The sequence below is a fragment of the Physeter macrocephalus genome, chromosome 11, assembly GCF_002837175.3.
Source record: "Physeter macrocephalus isolate SW-GA chromosome 11, ASM283717v5, whole genome shotgun sequence".
NCBI lineage: Eukaryota > Metazoa > Chordata > Mammalia > Artiodactyla > Physeteridae > Physeter > Physeter macrocephalus.
This window is the reverse complement of record NC_041224.1, coordinates 94,959,156-94,978,152: the sequence shown is the minus strand read 5'-3', so window position 1 is coordinate 94,978,152 and position 18,997 is coordinate 94,959,156. Positions and strand designations below refer to the sequence as shown.

At 46.7% G+C, this 18,997-nt stretch overlaps 4 protein-coding genes across 9 annotated transcripts in view; 2 read left to right on the top strand and 2 right to left on the bottom strand.

Moving 5' to 3' along the window:
• The first annotated feature begins 3,244 nt into the window (after positions 1-3,244).
• SERF2 (small EDRK-rich factor 2) lies at positions 3,245-6,495 on the top strand. Of its 5 annotated transcripts, XR_003681808.2 has the most exons (6): positions 3,245-3,371; positions 3,961-4,069; positions 4,668-4,917; positions 5,271-5,417; positions 5,637-5,828; positions 6,363-6,451. XR_003681808.2 is itself a non-coding variant. In XM_028495369.2 (4 exons), the coding sequence occupies exons 1-4, from the start codon at positions 3,365-3,367 to the stop codon at positions 5,307-5,309; spliced, it is 405 nt and encodes a 134-aa protein (XP_028351170.1). In that variant the 5' UTR covers positions 3,245-3,364; the 3' UTR covers positions 5,310-5,546. The 5 variants fall into 5 exon arrangements, 3 of the variants coding, with proteins under 3 accessions (XP_028351170.1, XP_007114280.1, XP_028351171.1); XR_003681809.2 differs by lacking the exon at positions 5,637-5,828 and having other exon boundaries at positions 6,363-6,495; XM_028495369.2 differs by lacking the exons at positions 5,637-5,828; positions 6,363-6,451 and having other exon boundaries at positions 5,271-5,546.
• Positions 5,835-10,969, bottom strand: SERINC4 (serine incorporator 4). The gene is given in 15 exon segments (XM_024117767.3): positions 5,835-6,018; positions 6,020-6,203; positions 6,401-6,554; positions 6,693-6,757; positions 7,185-7,241; positions 7,636-7,737; positions 7,739-7,764; positions 7,863-7,954; positions 8,139-8,191; positions 8,193-8,348; positions 8,605-8,698; positions 8,827-8,906; positions 9,378-9,556; positions 9,730-9,906; positions 10,398-10,969. Coding segments are annotated over 15 exon segments (1,551 nt in total). The 5' UTR covers positions 10,500-10,969; the 3' UTR covers positions 5,835-5,988.
• Positions 10,970-11,062: 93 nt separating this feature from the next.
• On the top strand, positions 11,063-12,388 carry HYPK (huntingtin interacting protein K). Of its 2 annotated transcripts, XM_007114222.3 has the most exons (4): positions 11,063-11,275; positions 11,613-11,668; positions 12,021-12,072; positions 12,224-12,388. In XM_007114222.3, the coding sequence occupies exons 1-4, from the start codon at positions 11,114-11,116 to the stop codon at positions 12,317-12,319; spliced, it is 366 nt and encodes a 121-aa protein (XP_007114284.1). In that variant the 5' UTR covers positions 11,063-11,113; the 3' UTR covers positions 12,320-12,388. The 2 variants fall into 2 exon arrangements, with proteins under 2 accessions (XP_007114284.1, XP_054944242.1); XM_055088267.1 differs by lacking the exons at positions 11,613-11,668; positions 12,224-12,388 and having other exon boundaries at positions 11,075-11,275; positions 12,021-12,080.
• Positions 12,389-14,186: 1,798 nt separating this feature from the next.
• The window catches only part of MFAP1 (microfibril associated protein 1), a 13,127-nt gene continuing 8,316 nt past the window's right edge, over positions 14,187-18,997 (bottom strand). The window contains exons 7-9 of the mRNA XM_007114223.2: positions 18,131-18,290; positions 15,016-15,105; positions 14,187-14,919 (exon numbers count right to left, since the gene is read on the bottom strand). Coding sequence (XP_007114285.1) covers positions 14,737-14,919; positions 15,016-15,105; positions 18,131-18,290 — 433 coding nt within the window. The 3' untranslated portion in view covers positions 14,187-14,736. The remainder of the gene's footprint in view (positions 14,920-15,015; positions 15,106-18,130; positions 18,291-18,997) is intronic.

Below are 18,997 nucleotides of genomic sequence, written 5' to 3'. Positions count from 1 at the left end.
TGGTACATTGTTGGTGCATAACACAATGAATATTTGTTGAAAGAGTGAGTGATTTCTTTGGCAATTACTGGAAAAGTTAGACTGGAGGGAGGTGTGGCAACCAGCCTAGGTTCTGTTAGGATTGGAAATAGACTCTTGAGCATGGGGGTAGAGTGGGGTGAGTTAATAAGAGGAGACTGGTTACAGGGTTGTTCCACTCTCTCACCCACCTGAGCAGCTGGAGTTGATAAAGAGGTAGCAGGTGCCAAAAGAGAACTTGCTTCCTCATCCTGCACTATTTCACTCATGCCTGGCTAGCTCAGTTTCCTCCATGGGGCTGGTTCTGTAGTCTCTCTATATTCAAGGGCACCCATTGGAACCTTGGGGCTAGAAAGCCAGATAGTCCAAATTCTTTTTGTGAACTGTGGTCAGTCTGTTGCTATAGGTCTGCAGATGCTGTCCCCACCCTTGAAGTCCAGTTTCCTCGTCTTCTCACTTTATATGTGGGGTCCCTAAATCCTGCCTCACCTCCTTCTCTCAGAGCCTTGGGTCCCTAAGTCTCAACCTCCTGCTAAGTTAAAGTGGAGGTATTTTCTCTGCCCTCTGGCTGTTGGCCAGTGGCCACAGTTCTTCACCACATGGGCCTCTCCTCCTGACATAGCAGCTGGCTCTCCCTGAGCCACTGATCCAAGAGAGAAAGGAAAGCAGAATCTGCAATGTCTTTTAGCATCAGAAGTGATACCATCACTTCTGCCATATTCTATTGGTCACATAGACCAACCCTGATTTAGTGTGGGAGAGGATTACACAAGGATGTGAATACCAGAAGGGAGGGATCATTAAGGGCCATTTCAGAGACTGGCTACTACTCAGGAGTTAGAGGAATTTGGAGAATGAAGAGGAAGTGTTAGGACTTGCCGAAGGGAGATGGAGAGGACATTAACCAAATGCCTATTATGGGCCAAGTCCTTTATATTAAGTTATCTATATTAATCTTTTCCACAACACTAAGGGGTAGATATTATTCCCATTTTTCATATAAAGGAATTGAAGCATGGAAAAAATGATTGTCCAAAATCAAATCCAGTAAGTAACAGAGTCAGAATTTACAAATTGTTATGTGTGCCACCAATGTTGATCTATTACATTTGGTATGTACCAAAGGGTGGGATATATGCCACTGGTGATATAAGAAGTAATTTTAATAGTATAGAGACATAGCAGTTAAGTAACACTGAAAGTATAAAAATTAAATGCTTTTCAATATTCTGATGATGTCAAGAAAAAGCTTCAGTTTGGGAGACTTATGCCTTATTACCTCTATAACACTTGTTAATTTCTCTCTCTGAGAAAGAGAGGGCAGGCCCCAGGTTCAGTAGCTTTTTTTTTTTTTTTTAAACTCTGAGTAATTTTTTTTTAAACATTTATTTATTTATGGCTGTGTTGGGTCTTCGTTTCTGTGCGAGAGCTTTCTCTAGTTGTGGCAAGCGGAGGCCACTCTTCATCGCGGTGCGCAGGCCTCTCACTATCGCGGCCTCTCTTGCTGCGGAGCACAGGCTCCAGATGCGCAGGCTCAGTAATTGTGGCTCACGGGCCCAGTTGCTCCGCGGCATGTGGGATCCTCCCAGACCAGGGCTCGAACCCGTGTCCCCTGCATCGGCAGGCAGACTTTCAACCACTGCGCCACCAGGGAAGCCCCAGTAGCTTTGACATTGATGTTATTTTGGTAGAACTTAATAAAATATTTCCTTTTCATTGTATTTCCTTTTATAGTTACTTTCCGTTTGTGGGCAGGTGATACTGATTTTTTTTTTTTTTTTTTTTTTTTTTTGTGGTACGTGGGCCTCTCACTCTTGTCGCCTCTCCCGTTGCAGAGCACAGGCTCCGGACGTGCAGGCTCAGCGGCCGCCGCTCCGCGGCATGTGGGATCTTCCCGGACCAGGGCACGAACCCGTGTCCCCTGCATCGGCAGGCGGACTCTCAACCACTGCGCCACCAGGGAAGCCCGATACTGATTTTAAATTTACTAAAGGAATATGAAGTTTGGGTTATATCCTTCATTTGAAACTGATACAGGGAGTTCCCTGGTGGTTTAGTGGTTAGGATTTGGTGTTTTCACTGCGGAGGCCCAGGTTCAGTCCCTGGTGGGGCCACACAGCACAGCCAAAAAAAAAATAATAATAAATAGTAGTAGTTCAAGTGATACCTCGGTATGGCAAAAATTGTGAGGATGGTACTGAATGAGGTTTATTGTCTTCCCTCAGCTCTATGTTGAGAAAGAAGCCAGTCTGAAGTGCCAGCCTCAGCTTGGTTCTGCTGTGGGCACTAGCTGGAGAGAATCACAAGTTAAAATTTACAACCAGTCCTTTCCTGTGAGATTTCCTAAGCATTTCTCCTTTATCTCGTGAATTCCTCGGGACTGGTGGGGAGTCTTGTACACAGATTAGCGAAACTGGGAATGAGAAAGATTTTAGTGGGAAATCTAAGCTTCCCGCCCTATTCAATTGCGAATTACAAACCAGGTGTGGTTGGTGGAGATGGAGGAGATAGTACAGTACAGTGGGGAAATGCCAGAGGGAGAAATGGACATAGTATGTGGATTTTCCAATCTCTTAGTCCCTGATCCAACTCCATAGTCCGTGATTTTGGGGTCCTCCAATACTTCCAAGCTACATATTTGAAGCTTCTATGGGGATATGAACAGGACCAAACTTTTAGGACATATGGGATGCGGATGCGAATTTCTATACTGGAGGGGTTTGGGATGGGGGAACAATGTGGTTAGAAAAAGGGCTTCTGAAGTTGCGTTTGTACACGATTTTATATAGTATGCAAACTCAAGTGTCTAAACAGGTGGTTGGTTGGGGGGGATCCTAGGTAACAGGGGCAAGTTTAGTCCCAGAGTCTTGGTAACAGTACCGGCTGGACCATTTCAGCCCCCACGAACCCCCAGCCCTCTGTTCTCCCAACGTTCCCTCTAAGTGAGTCTGTCCGTGTCCCAAACCGTCCCCGCAGGAGGACACTCTGCCAGGTCACGTGCCCAAGCCCGCGGGAGCACCACATAGCTACCCGCACCCCTCCCACCCCCACTCTGCCCACGTGACCTGGCCTACTTTCTCCCCTCCCGACCTAACGACTTGCTCGGAAAGCCCCGCCCCACGCAGCGCGCTCGGCCTGCGAACCTCCGCCCCTTATCCGCCCGAGCTCCAGCGTGGCTCGCGGTCCCCACGTGTTTCTTCCTGCCCAATGGGAATCGGCTCCCGGGCGCGAAGGGGCGGAGAGGAAAAAAGACAACTTCGTTACGCTTCGAGAAAGGGGCGGGGCCTGCAACGTCGTACTGAACGAGGGGACGCAACGGAGGCAGGCCGGAGCTGCTGCCGTCGCCATGACCCGTGAGCACTGAGACCCCCTCCTCTTGCCCTTTTCTCCTTTTCCATCCTAAACATGACTGCCGAACCTCGGCATTGACCTCATTTTGCCTTCCCCAACGAGACCTTTCTGTAGGAGCGCTGTTTAGCGACCCTCACACTTGGAGCCCGGAAGTCGACCCTTTGCCCACCGAGACACTTCTTGAGAACCTCCCCACCTCGTCAGGCAAAGGCCCTCCCCGACGCTCTGCGGTGTGGGAAAAAGCCCTGCGCCCCTGTTATAGACCCAGAGCCCCCCATTCCAGATCCCTGCCCATCCCCCACAGAGACCCAGACCGTGTACACATACCGCCACCCCCTGTCTGGGCCCCCATGCTGCCCCGAAATTCGAAGCACTCTTCTCCTCAGGACCGTCCTCCGTCCACTCCCCACTTTGACCTGCCCCGTGGCAGCTCCCCACTCCGCCCAATCTGCAGCCTAGGCCCCGAAAAGGGCCGGTGTCGGCGCCCCGGGAATGAAGTGTTGGACCCTACGAGTGTCCGGTGAAGGGAAAGGGTCGTCGGTGTGTGGGCAGAAAGGCCTTCGCGTCTCACCTTTTATCTTCTTTTTCTAGGCGGTAACCAGCGCGAGCTCGCCCGCCAGAAGAATATGAAAAAGCAGAGCGACTCGGTTAAGGGAAAGCGCCGAGATGACGGGCTTTCTGCTGCCGCCCGCAAGCAGAGGTAGCCCCAGGGAGGGGAGGGGAGGGGAGGGGTGGGGTGAGACCTGGGTTTAGACCAAGGGCTGTACCTGGAAAGAGAGTTAGCTCAGAGCTTACATCTGGACTAGTCGTGAGGGGCAGAGTGCATTGTTTCCTCTAGGGTTTTATTCCTCTCACCCTCTAAATTGTTAGCTTACAGCCTTATAGGAAGGGACTGGGGCGGGTGCTGCCCTCGGTCTGAATTCTGAGTGCCCCCGGGTCTGACCTTAAGGGCAAGGGCAGGGAGCTTCACATTTCAGATGCAGTGGTGGTTATGACAGCCCAGTACTTTTGGCCCTCCTTGCTGTTCATTTGTCCTCCCTTCTCCCAGCCTTCTCACTGGTGTTGCTGGGTGTGGTACTCAGCACAGAATAGCCTTGGGCCTGTGTGGCCAGACTTCTCACCCCTCCGGCAATAGCCAGAGACTGATTGCCTTTTGAGCCTCAGCTCTCTTCCTCTTGTTCTCCTAGGGTGGGAATACAGCAGCCACATGCTGAATTTTGTCCCATCCACTTCCATCTTATCCTTTGTGCCCTTCATCCCCCTGCATCTTGTCCCTTTTGCCCTCTGGTACCTCCCAGTGCCCCATCATCTCTACCCCCAGGGACTCGGAGATCATGCAGCAGAAGCAGAAAAAGGCAAACGAGAAGAAGGAGGAACCCAAGTAGCTTTGTGGCTTCGTGTCCAACCCTCTTGCCCTTCGCCTGTGTGCCTGGAGCCAGTCCCACCACGCTCGCGTTTTCTCCTGTAGTGCTCACAGGTCCCAGCACCGATGGCATTCCCTTTGCCCTGAGTCTGCAGCGAGTCCCTTTTGTGCTTCCTTCCCCTCAGGTAGCCTCTCTCCCCCTGGGCCACTCCTGGGGGTGAGGGGGTTACCCCTTCCCAGTGTTTTTTATTCCTGTGGGGCTCACCCCAAAGTATTAAAAGTAGCTTTGTAATTCCTTGAGCGCCTGGTTTGACTGGGGATTTGGGGGGATGGGGATGGAGGAATGGCTGCCCTTTCCCACCAAGAGGGGAGAGAACTTCAGACTCTAAAAGGATGTGGATATGTAGACTAAGTGAAACATCACAGGAAAAAATTCTTTTTTGTACTGCAACAAACAAGTATTCTGGGTATGTGGTAGAGAAATCCTCTAAGAGCCTTAGGGACTTCTTTTCTGTGATTTTTTTTGTCCCCCACTCAGACCCTGAACATCATCCTACGGATGGAGTTGAGGTCCTAAGAAGGAAGGCTGCAAGACCTAAGTTTATGCCCCTCTTCCTCATTCTTCCTCAGTTTGTTTGCCTGCTTGGAAGTTGGCCCAGATCCTGCTGCTCACTGACTTCCCATGGTTAGCTGCTCTCAAGTGTTCACATTCTCTTCTGTTCTGTCATTCCTCATGTGAGGGTGGTTTCTGTCATCCCATTTCCTTTGACCTCAACATCAGGATTAAAACCTAGGGTAGTCTCTGTGCTCCTTTCTTCCTGTGTCCTGGTTTGTTCTAGTGTTCTGGGCTTCTTAAATCCCTGTACCCAGGGCTGAATTCCTTATTTTCCTTTTTATCTCCAAGGGCAGAGCCAAGTAAGTCTTCAGTCCCTGTTGGTCTTTCCCTGCCCCCATCTCCACCATGAGAGCCAGGAAGGAGCTGGTGCCGCACTTTCTGCTGGTTCCTGAGCTGTTGACTTGGGAGTCAGGCTTTTGAGCTGGGGTGAAGACGTAACAGTAGATCCAGTGTGTCAGATACTCTGCCCAGGGCATTAGGGTGTGTATGGCCACTTTTTTCAAGTCAGACATACTACTGACTTTAGCCTAAAGGGAGGTAACTACCCATTATGTCCTTGAGGTATTTGTTGGGCTGGACAGCTCCTGTGAGTCAACACTAGGGGTACAACTTGAAGGGAACCCCAGTTTGTTAAAAGTACCTAGACTGGATATTTGTTATCTGGCAATACTGATGCCATGACAGTGTCACCTGAAGATAAGAGGAGGCTGGGGGTCCTGGGTTGGGGACCAACAGAATGGTGCCAGTAGCAGCCCCAGATAGAGGCGTACACAGGCCTAGCATGAGGCAACCTTGACCCAGAAGGTAGTCCAGCTACCCGTGGTGAAAGTCTTTTCCAGTTCCGCTCCCTCATAGCTGTGGAACCAAGGTCTCTGGTTAGAGAATCTGCAGGGCCATGACTTTTAGATCTGTCCTGTCACCCCACCGAAGAGTATGGTATATGGTAGACCCAGCATGTGTGTGTCCTGAGAACTTGGGACTGGCCTTGAATTGCTCTTTCCCTAAATCAACTAGGTTTTCAGAAGAGTGTCCCAGGCCCGCCTCCATCCTACCTGAACCAGTTGGTGAGGGTAACCATGACGTAGAGTGATGCAAGGAAGAAGACGAAGTGGAAGGCAGAATAGCTATAGGAAAGCTGCTGGGCTTGCACTGGAGGAGCTGGAGCGGTCTCTTGGTTAGCTGGCCTGGCAGCCCCACCTCTTTGCCCTGGAGAGAGGAAAGGACTGCTGGCAGCATTGCTGCTGAAACACCTCTTCCCTCCTCCCCCATCTTTTGTGAAGGCACTTGAGGGCTCTTTGGCACTCTGCAGAAATCTACACTTACGGATCCTCACTTGACACTCACCTTCCTCTGGCTCCACTGTTTCAGGGCAGCAGAAACAGAGTGAGGGCTTTTGTAAAAACAAAAGGCAGCATGTTTTGGAATGACTTTAAAAAGAATGGGTAACAGTATAGGAAACTCCTCTTTGAAAAGATTGGTGTGGTGTAAAAAGTGGAGGCACACCTGGGTTCAAATTCTAGCTTCAGTATATAACTGGCTATGGGAACTTTGGTAAGATGTTTAACCTTCTGTGCCTCAATTTCTCCATTTGTAAAATGGAGCAAATACCTACCTCACAGGGTTGTTGTGAGGATTAAATTAAATGAGATTATGTATGTAAAGTATCTAGCACAGTGCCTAGCACATTGTGGGTACTCAATAAAAGGTAATAGCAGCTAGAATCTGAGCATTCTGGGTAGAAGTTGATAGGATGTGTGTGTGTCTGTGACTATGTGTGAGGGGGGAGGGGTATTGGGGATATTGAGCGCTCCATCCTCACCTGGATCTCACAGCTGTTAAACCTTTTCAGTCCACAAGGGCCCAAATACCTCAGCAAGGTAGGAAGCCTCACTGCTGAGAAGGAAGAGATGGTTCTCAAGCTGGTCCAGTCAGATAGCAGGAGGATTGCCTGAGGGCATTTACTGCTAGCTGGTTGGTCCATATTAGTAACTCTCAGGAGGGTACTGTGCCCCTGGAGCCCTTTTCCGCCAAAGATTTAGAAATCTTTTCATGTGAGGGCCCTGAAGTCTTTATACATTTAAAAATTCTCGTCATTTCCCCTACCCCCTTCACCTCATACAGATCATCTGACAAGTGCTATTCTTAGAAGTTGTTTTTGTTCATGGGGAGCTTTCCTCTTATCTTGCTCTAAAGTTTAAATAAATCGTGGTCCCAGTCTCCTGACCATCATTCCCTGTCCTGAGCATCCTCCCTTCTCTCACACCTTTCCCTTGACACCTTTATGCACCAAGCAAAAAGCACACAAGCATACATGATGCCAGCACTCAACACTGCCAGAGAAGTATCTGGTGTTTGGGATTCCATTTTACTCAGGCCAGGCAGGCACAGAGTGATTCTGTCCTTGAAGGATTACTGAGAAGGGGCAACAGAAGAGGAAGGTGGTAAGAACAAAGAGGTATTTGGCAGGAGCAAAAAAGGTTTTAGCATGGGGAAATCCATGTTCTATCCTTACCACTCTGGAGGACGGCTGGACAGCACAGAGAATGTAAGGTACATGATATAGCAGCTGTTGACAGAGGCTTGTAGAAGGCCAGAGTGGAGCTACTCTGGGGAGAATGGGAATCCTTGCTTTAGCCTACAGGGTAGTAATTTCCTTTACTTCTACCCTCACTTGTACTTCTGTCCCCCAACCCTTTGGGGAAACAGAGAATTGACTGAGATAGGGAGGCTAATGAAATTTGCTATACTAAAGGTCCCCCAAATCTGGAATGTTGCAAGGCATGTATCCACTGAGGCGGATGCAGGGAGCGATGGAGAGGAAGGAGAGGAGACCACAGCAACAGGTGCAGACTAAGCAGCATCTTGTTGAGTAGGCAGCCATCTGGGTGTGTGTAGTAGTGGAACAGGAGCACAGCTGCTACACCTGCCATGCTGCAGAATCCTAGGGTGGTCAGCAGCACAGCTAGGAACCAGCGGCAGTCTTGGGCTGCACCTGTTTGCCTCGGGGTGGGAGGTGGGTGATGGCTCGGGGCTCCAACTCTTCTTTTTACCCATTATCAACTATTCCCCTTCTTCCAGAAGACTGGTGAGACTTACCCATCCCACCTGGCCCACAGTCATTTCACATTCCTGAGCTTTTTGATACTGCTTAGTGGGAAGCTCTGAGACCATCAACCTGTCATGTCCTTTGCCCAACCCAACTGGGTCTAGTAATGTCAGACTTCCCAGGAAGCCTTTAGGGTTATGTCCTTCTTACCAGTTCTTGTTCCAGGAATGGGCAAAGGCTGTAAAAAGCACCAACTGCAGCAGGATGAATGTGAAGCCTTTACAGATGCCAATGTAATGCCAGGCTGCAAGTGAGGCACCAGTGGGAAAATGTAGCTGATCATATCATTACTCCTGGTCCTCTTCCTACCCTCTTTTTTTCTTAGAAAATCTTTTAGCTTACTTCTGCTGATCAGGATGAGATGGAAGGTACCTGGGAAGAGATGTTCATCAGGCATGCGGAAGGCAACAGCACAGAGACCTAGCAGGAACAGCAGCTTGAGGAGCCAGAAGCTGGTTAAGAGGGTAAGAGAAAACCAGACTCAGAAGAAAAGGCAAAGGAGAGTGAACAGTGCCAATGGAGGAAGGCAAAGGAGAAAGCAGAACTATAGGAAGAGAGAGAAGAGACAACTAAGTATAGGAAGGGAGGAACCAGTCCCATGTGAGAGGGGCTGGAGATGGGCCCATCACAGCCCATTCGAAATTCTGACTTTCAGATACCTAAATAAAAACATCCGGACAATGTTTTAGAGTTGACAAAAGATTTCCATATAGTAACCCCACTGTTATCTCCATTTCAGAAACTAGAATGTCAAAGAGGATACGTGTGTGGCTTGTGGTCACACAGCAAGTATAGTGGAAGCAGGGACTTAAACCTGTTTTCTGTCTTTTTACAGTGCTATTACTTCATCTTGGAATTTCCTTTACTCAGCTTATGTCTACTTCCCTCCTCATCCCCTCCCCACCCAAAGAATACACACACACCTCTTATGCAGCTGCGCTCTCAGGCTGGTGGGGGAGTGGAGGTCGACCAACAGCACAGCCTGCAGCAGGTGGAAGGTGGCAGTTCCTGCACGTACTCAGTATACAGCCCCAGAGCCGCTGAGCACTGGGCAGTGAGAGTGGCCAAACAGATGGGCACACAGCCCTTAGGGCATCTGGATCTGGAGGGAAGGTACATGTGAGAAATGGCTGGGCAAGTCATCATGCATAGAGAAGTACCTTCTTATGGGTATGTCCAACTCATTTGTCCCCTTCCCCCAACCTGAATCTCTTGTTTATCTCAGGGTTTCTCCTTTTATCCTGTCCTGCTGCACCCCAACCTCCTCCCACTTACCCCATGTGCCTTGCCCCAAACTCTTTCCACTACCATCCTTGACAGCAGGAGGCAGCAGACTGCTGAGGTCCCCACATGGAGGAGGATGTAGAACAGGCGGCTACAAGGAGACTCCGTGAGAGGGGGCCACCTAGAATGGCAGCAGCAGGTACAGGGAGCAGGCCCACAGCAGAGCACCTGAGGGTAGAGCAGATGCAGGGCAGCAAGGTGGAGATTTGCTGAGGAAAGGCTTACATTAATGTACATGTGAGGTTAACCCAAGAGGCTGAATTCCAAAATTTCCCCCTCCCTTCTCCTCTCCTTTCACTCAGGAATTCTCAGACTGTCTGGTTCCAAGCTATTTAGGATTGCCTTCCACTGACATCAAGTAGAGCTTTCATCATAAGAGCTTAACTGCAGGCTTGAGCAGAACTTTCTAAAAGCCTAAGTCACATCTGGCCTCTAATCTTTCCCAGGATCTAAACATCCGGTACCGGGTACATGGGAGGAGAGGTTTAATGATCAGTAGTCTTAGAGGCAAAGAAGCAGAAGGGCCTCACAAGTGAAAGGAAGGCCTATCATCTTTATCAGCTCCCATGGGTTTTCCTCCCCAGCTTCAGCCACCATTCCCTTCCACTTTTTCAGATAGCGCTTGCTCCAGGAAGCTCTCTGCCCAAGTACCCTCTCACCTGATAGAAGGGAAGACTCACTGTGACACTGCTGACTCCACTGCGTTGCTGTGCCAGGCGGAGGGAGGTGCTGGGGCTTGTGACTGCCTTTGCACCCACCATCCTTATCCCAGGGATTAGGCCCAGGTCCACCAGATGGAAGGCAGATGAGAAAGTAGTAGCTTTCTTTTGTCCTCAGCCCATTGGACTCCTGCTGTGCCGGGGCTGGTCACCCAGTTTAAGGCAGAATGGGGAGGGACATCAGGAAAAGAACACCGACCTTCAGGATGTGGTAAATGCAAATGTACCTGTGAAACTACATTCTCCCCAGGATCCTTGGGCCACTCAGTCTGTTCTCCCCAGATTAGGGAGCAGTTTGCATATCTGGTTTGTAGATTAGCATTCTTAATTGGTTTAGGATTAGACGTCATCCATCTTGAACAGAATTCCTTGGGGTGTGTGGGCTGGACCTAGGTGAAGAGGAGGGAAGGATGGGAAGGCCTGGAGTGGTGACGGGTTAGGTCTGGGACACGGCCTGGCAGAAAGCAACACTAGAAGCCCGAAAGGAAGTCTGAGAGGCGTACTGGTTTCCTCGCTGAAGCTTCTAGAACCAGAGCACCAAAGAAGGTGTGGCCCAGGGCCGGTCCCGCCTCCTCTCCCGGAGGAAGTTGCGAGGCAGTTACCGGAAGTCTTCCTGAGGCGGGGCCGGGCCTCTGGGGCGGCGCGGTGGGATCGACATGGCGACCGAGGGGGACGTGGAGCTAGAGTTGGAGACTGAGACCAGCGGCCCGGAGCGGCCTCCAGAGAAGCCACGGAAACATGACAGTGGGGCGGCGGACCTGGAGCGAGTCACTGACTATGCAGAAGAGAAGGAGATCCAGAGTTCCAATCTGGAGACGGTGAGGTTGGCCGGGAGCCTGTCTGGGAGGGATGAGAGCAGAAGGGGCTTGGGAGGCTGAAACTGGAAGGTCAGCTCCAGGACGGGTCTCCATCTCTATGGTGGGAGGAGGCAAGAGGGAAACTGAACCGTCATTGGAGCCCGCCGCTTGCGAAAAGAAACTTGATGGAGATTGGGTTTAAAATGGGTCTCAGGTGCACAGAGTTGAATTAAACGTAGGCCCCGGTTCCTGGTACGCTCGTCATCGTGAATACACACCTCACCCGCTTGTTACTGGTATTTTAGATTATTAGGAATTGTGTGTAGCAGAACAGTAACTAGATCTTTCTTTCCCTTAGGCCATGTCCGTGATTGGGGATAGACGGTCCCGGGAGCAGAAAGCCAAACAGGAGCGGTAAGTCGTTTTACCTACGGGCCCCTCTCATACCCCAGACGAAAAAAGCCATCGTTAGGCCTTTGTACCTTGTACTGTTCTTCAACTCTATCACCCATTTCTGCAGATCTAAGATTTACAACTTTACTCTTGTTGGTGGAAGGAAAGGCCTCCTGGCAACACCTGCTGCCTGCTGTAAATATTCCAGGGGATGGGATGGGATGTTAGGTGAGAGGGTGGGAGTCGTTTTGTATTTTCAGTCAACAGTAGTTATCAGGAGTCATTTATTTGTAAGGCACAGATGGAAAAAAATCCTTTCTGGGAGTTTATGGTGGAGGTAAAGAATGAGGACTAAGTACATGAATATTTGCAGGGAGAAGGAACTGGCAAAAGTCACCATCAAGAAGGAAGATCTGGAGCTGATAGTGAGTAGTAACGTCTAACTAGTGTATGCGTGGGGGAGGTTTCTTTGTTTAATTTGGGTTGTTTCCTGAAACAAGTAGACTCCTCATGTTTTGCTGGCACATTAATGCCCGGGAGGAGACTTAGGTAAAATCATTGATCCTTTTCCTGCAGATGACAGAGATGGAGATCTCGCGAGCAGCAGCAGAACGGAGCTTGAGGGAACACATGGGCAACGTGGTAGAGGCTCTTATTGCCCTAACCAATTGATTTGTGTTTTCTCAGACCTACCCACTGGATTAACTTATTTCAATAAAGATGTCTTTTTTTTTTTTCCAAGTTGCAGTTTTTTCATTTTGGATCAAGTGCAATGTGTATCATATTGTATTTTATTGTGAGAAATTTACATGTTGGAGTATAACCCTTAATGAACCTATGTGAAGGATCAGTGTAGAATAGTACCTCATGTTCAGATGCAGATGCTGTGTGGCAGATCAGGCTCATTCATATGACTAGTTCTCAACAGCATTCAAGGTACACTTAAGGGTCTCAGCAAAGTGTATTGTACTCCATGGCATGTATCTCTAGGGTAGCTTATGAACAGCTGAAAGGCCAGTACCTGCCTAGGAGCCACTGTATATAGTTTTAAGTCACCAATCCAGTTCATAAGCCACTGTGAGTTAGAATTTAGGTACTGAGGTGGGAACATGGTAACTACAATAGAAGTTATCAAAGGTTATGTCTTACATAGAATTAATTTATGAAAGATTTTGATTTAATATTTTCTGAACCACAACACTTACACCTTGGATTCCATTTTCTAACCTGGAGAGAAAGCAATTTTACTTTAAAAGTTGATCAAATTTTTGATCACCAACTCACCCTTGTTGAACTTGTTTCCTCAACTATAAAATGATACATAGATCTGATAGGTTGTTGTAAGAATTCATGAGCAGGTGAATGTAGCTCTCACATTTTGGCTCAAGGATAATTAGATTGTTTCTCCTTCTGACACATACAAGTGACTTATATTTATCTCTGTTTATTACCTCACAGTAATTATTTGCACTCGTATTTTCTAGGACATTTAAGGATTTATGAGTGATTCTTCTAGTGGGGCATTTAAAGATTGTGAAAAGACCTTGCCCGTCTCATTTTTTTTTTTTTTTTTTTGTGGTATGCGGGCCTCCCTCCGTTGCGGCCTCTCCCGTTGCGGAGCACAGGCTCCGGACGCGCAGGCTCAGCGGCCATGGCTCACGGGCCCAGCCGCTCCGCGGCATGTGGGATCCTCCCAGACCGGGGCACGAACCCGGTTCCCCTGCATCGTCGTCTCATTTTTTAAAAAGAGATATTTATTTTTGAATGAGTTGGGTCTTCGTTGCTGCGTGTGGTCTTTCTCTAGTTGTGGGGAGCGGGGGCTACTCTTGGTTGCAATGCACGGGGTTCTCATTGCAGTGGCTTCTCTTGTGGAGCATGGGCTCTACGTGCATGGGCTTCAGTAGTTGCAGCATGTGGGCTCAGTAGCTGTGGCTCGCGGGCTCTAGAGCGTAGGCTCAGTAGTTGTGGCACATGGGCTTAGTTGCTCTGCAGCATGTGGGATCTTCCTGGACCAGGGCTCGAATCCGTGTCCCCTGCATTGGCAGGTGGATTCTTAACCACTGTGCCACCAGGTAAGTATCCCCCTTCTCATTTTTTAATGCAATTTAGAGATAGTCTTCTCACTGGTTAAATGTCTTCCCTTATAACCCCTGAGACTCCTAATGCTCTGCCACATGCACGGTGGTCATGTGGTAAATATTAAATGGAAAAATTAAACTCTGCCAGTGACGTCTAGCATGTTGTCGCTACATTGCAACTCAGAGCACTGTGTCCTCGATATATGAGCTGGGCAAGAAGATACTAGTATGCTACATGGATTCCTCATTTCATGTGTCCTGTTTTGTTCTATATACAGCTACAGTTCAGACAGCAAGGACAACCACATACACATTTGCTCATGCAATAAATCTAGGTGCCACTTACAATACAGCCTGCCTAGCATCTGTGCTGGTTTCTGAGATCAAAGGGGATGATTAAAATGTGAAACATCATTTGCCTGACAATTCCCTGCTGTCTTTTATTTTAGTTAATAGGTAGATACTTGTCAGACTGCACATTTTATTTCTGGTATGCTAAAAAACCTCTTGGTGTATGATTCTTTTATTTCTTGACACACACACAAACACATAAATGGATCAAAAAGTAATGTTCATCTAGAAAAATTTACCCCAAAAATGCAAAACAGGTTTCAATGAGCTTAGATTTCCTGTACGGTAGAAGTAATGCATTGTCCGCTTACATGCCCATCCATTTTTCTAACCCAAGCTAAGGGCTGGAAAAAGAAACCTGGAACAGTCCCAAGTGAATATGGGAAGCCAGAGCAGTAATGAGGTTGAAGATTTCTCAGAAATAGTCCTAAGTGGGGAGCCTCTAATCCTACCTGGACAGTGCTTTTCTGCAGGTTTCTCAGCATGAGTCCAAACCTCACAAAGCACCTCAAAGACTAGGTTTGCCCAGTGTCACAAGTATGGCAGTAGGCTCAGCAGGCTGGATACAGGGGCCATGTAAATAGTAGTAAAAACAAATCAAGGACCAGATGCTGAGATTTCCCCTTGTGTCCCACAGTTGGAAGAATAAGTAGTTGATCTCTAAGTAGTTTTCCGCTTCTTGGCAGATGGCCGCTCAAATACATCTCGTACCCCAGCTGCCTTTTGTTTAAAGAACTTTGTGTTCTGGGCACTCTCTTGGCCCCATGCTGAGTCAAAGGAGGTGGTGTCTTGATCCACGAGGTGGGTGTACTTGGTACGACCAGAGCGTCCAAAGTTCTTGACCTGTTAGGATAGATGATGAGTTATACCACCAGACATACCATGTCACAGCCCTCAATACGTTACTTTTCTCTCTCATGTCATTAAGGTACCCCATACCTGCATGACTTTGGGAAGAATGGTTTTGTTGAAATGATCCTCCAGGGTAGGTGCACTGAAATCTCTCTTGTATACTTCTTCATCCTCATCCTGTAGAAAAGAGTCTTATCAATCTTGTGGTTTTATTTCTCATATATTCAAACTACATTTTTTTTTAGAGATCATTTTTTAAAACCATTTAACTTTTTTATTATTTTAATTAATTAATTTTTTTTGGCTGTGCTGTGCTGCATGTGGTATCTTAGTTCCCTGACCAGGGATCGAACCCGTGCCCCCTGCAGTGGAAGCGCAGAGTCGTAACCACTGGACCACCAGGGAAGTCCCTCAAACTACAAATTTATTAAATTTAACAACAAGGGATAAAAAGAAAGCAGAGGGTATTGAACCTATTGAACCAAGAGCTTACATCTATTTGAGGAGATGATAATCTTTTTTTCCCTTGTGTTGTCTTTTTCCTTCCTAAGTGTAGACATTTCCTGAAGGTTGGCTATATTCTTCTCTGCACTCAACATGTTCATTCACTCACATGATTTCAACTTCGTACAGGCCTCCCAAATCTCCAATCCTGATTCTTCTACTGCCCAATACACATCTTAGCTTGGGTATTCTGGGATTTCAAACTCACATCTAAAGTGAAAACTGTATCCCTAACCTTTCCAAATCAGCCTCTTCCTGACTTAACTTCTGTTAATAGGACCAACATTCTCTCAATTACCTAGATTCTCATTACCTGGGTTATTACAGTTTTTCCCTGCAATCAATCTAACACATTTCGTGGGATTAATGTTTCTAGAACACAACTCTCATTATACCTGTTCTGCTCAAAAACTTTCAATGGTTCTCTACTTTATTAAATATGTACAGTTCCTCTGTGTATACTAGTCAAGGCCAAATGCTATGTAGCCTTAATCTACTCCTTGCCTTTACAGATAATACTTTTGCCTCCACCTCTTGTTCCTTTACATGGAATGTCTTCCTACCCCCCTGAATGTCAGGAAGTCTATACATCTTAACTTTAAAAAAAAAATTATTTATTTATTTATTTGGCTGGGCTGGGTCTTAGTTGCGGCACGTGGGATCTTCCTTGCAGCGCGTGGGATCCTTAGTTGCGGCATGCAGGATGTTTTTTTTCTTTTAGTTGCAGCATGCGGGATCTAGTTCCCTGACCAGGGGTCAAACCTGAGCCCCCTGTATTGGGAGCATGGAGCCTTAGCCATTGGACCACCAGGGAAGTTCCAGGAAGTATATATATCTTAAATGTCACCTCCTTGATGTTACCCTTTTCAATCTTCTACCAAATATAACACCTCTCTCTTCAGAAGTCCCTTAGTACTTTCACTGTTCCTTATGTTACAGTAGATATTTGCCTTAGCTCTATTATTAGACTGTAAGCCTTCTGAGGGCAAGGATTATATAACCTGTAGCTGTGCTAAACAGTAGTACCCTTCATACAGTAAATGCTCAAAAGGTTTACTTAATGAACTGTATAAAATAACTATAGAGGGCTTCCCTGGTGGTGCAGTGGTTGAGAGTCTGCCTGCCGATGCAGAGGACATGGGTTCGTGCCCCAGTCTGGGAAGATCCCACATGCCGCGGAGCGGCTAGGCCTGTGAGCCGTGGCCGCTGAGCCTGCGCGTCCGGAGCCTGTGCTCCACAACGGGAGAGGCCACAACAGTGAGAGGCCCGCGTACCACAAAAAAACAAACAAACAAACAAAAAAACACAAAAACAATAACTATAGAGAATAGTTTGAAATCAACATATAAGTAAGACTATGATGTTATGATACAGATCATAAACATATGTGCTGAAAGAATTAAAACAGTAACATTTTGGTTAAGGAAAGTTTCATGGAAGACCTGAGTCCTTTAACCAAACATAATTTTGGAGTAATCTTTTCCCTTCAGCTATAGAAAGGCCAATTTAAAGGTAGGACAATTAAACAGTTTTCATGAAACCAACTTTTCTCCTTGTTAGAGTCTGAGAGTCCCTCATTTAATCTCAGAAGCCATTTCAACTTCACTCTCCTTGTCCAGATGAGAAGAGTTGATATTTGAGTATGTGCACCAAAAGACTCTCACATAAACCTTTCCATCACAGTCAGCAATGCACTGCTTCCTTAAGGAGCTTGATTATTAAAGCTGCTGAAATGCTTAAGCAATGATATTTTATGACTTTGAAGCAGTGTAAGAAGTAACTCATAATCTCCACTGACTCCTATCTTGAAAACTACATGGGCTGGAAAACTACATAATAAGCAAACATTTCCTGCTGAGCAGATAGACTGAAACTGGTTATGGAGGGAGAGGAGTAAGGAATCCTCCAGTGAAGTTTTAAAATTCTTCTACAGTGAAAGGCAGGAATTAGCTGTAGTAGGGATATTTAAGGTTTGCTATACAGCATTTGAAAAAGCTAGTCTAGTTTTTGATAAAAACTTCTTTAACATCAGGAAATAGTTTGACATACCACATGCTATTAGAGTAATAAATGTAACCAATTCTCCCATTCCCTTTCCTGCTATCTCTCTATTAAGGAATTATCACTAGTGCTAACCTAAATAATTTGGAAGAAGTCCTTTTCACTTTATACAGGGTTAACAGACTGATATTTTGACTTTGGTTTTTATATGAAGAACAAAGATGATGGCATTACACATAATGGTTAGATAATTAACAATTTTTTTGGTTAGACTTAGTCACTTTCTGTCAGCACAGAATGAAGTAAATTAAACTTATGCCACCCAAACATGAGTTAATGTAAAGCTCTATGCAGAGCCTGGTTTTCTCATAACCAAAATTTCTCACTCAGCTATGGATAATGATATCTAAGTGATTTGGGGAACCCAAACAGTCTAGTATCTATATAGATCACTATTTCAGTTCCTCAATTCTTCTGTTACATCATTTCCTCCTGAGAGCTGGGGCCAAAAGAGAACAGTTACTGCTACATTGAAAATCCTGTTGCCAATGCTTTCCTCTATTTGGTTTTATATTCTTCAGAGGCAAAAAGCAAATGAGAAAGCTGACCACTGGCAAGTGGAAGTAACATCCCAGGACCAGGGAAATGGGAAGTTATTCCTACTGCCCCATTTTCCCATTCTCTTTTCACTTCTTACCATGAAGAAGGCACCCCGGTGATAATACTTCTGTAAGAACTTATATTTGCCCTTAACAGCTTTGTTGGTAATGACTTTGCCATTTGCCCGAAGCTCAGCTCGCCTCTCTTCCTCAGTCAGGTTTCGCATGCGTTCAATTTCTGCTTTCTCCTTTTCAAGCCTGTCCAGAGAACAAAACTATTTATTAGTATCATTTTAGCTTCAGAAAGACCCAGTTATCTGAATATGACACAGTCCCACCTCCTTTCAACCATCATTCATCTTCATCAATTCTAGTTATTACCTGTTAGGAATCAAGATCAGGAGCTCAATAAATAAGAGGGTGACATAGTCTTCATTATGCTCACAAGACCAGGTTTTGCAGACTTCTGAAAGTTGATTCTAGCCTTTTTGAGGTTTAGACATACTACCACTGCTTGATTTTATAACATTACTAATTTCCCTTCCCTAAAAAGCTTTCTTAGTTAAAAAATAATCAGAATTTAAAATGACTCTGGGGACTTCCCTGGTGGCGCAGTGGTTAAGAATCTGCCTGCCAATGCAGGGGACACAGGCTCGAGCCCTGGTCTGGGAAGATCCCACATGCCGCGGAGCAGCTAAGCTCGTGTGCCACAACTACTGAGCCTGCGCTCTAGAGCCCGGGTGCCTAGAGCCCGTGCTCTGCAACAAGAGAAGCCACCACAATGAGAAGCCCATGCACTGTAACAAAGAGTAGCCCCTGCTCGCCACAACTAGAGAAAGCCCACGCGCAGCAACGAAAACCCAACACAGCCAAAAATAAATAAATAAATAAATTTATATATTAAAAAAGCAAATAACTCTATATAAGAGTTTACTGGTATTATTATTATTATTATTATTATTATT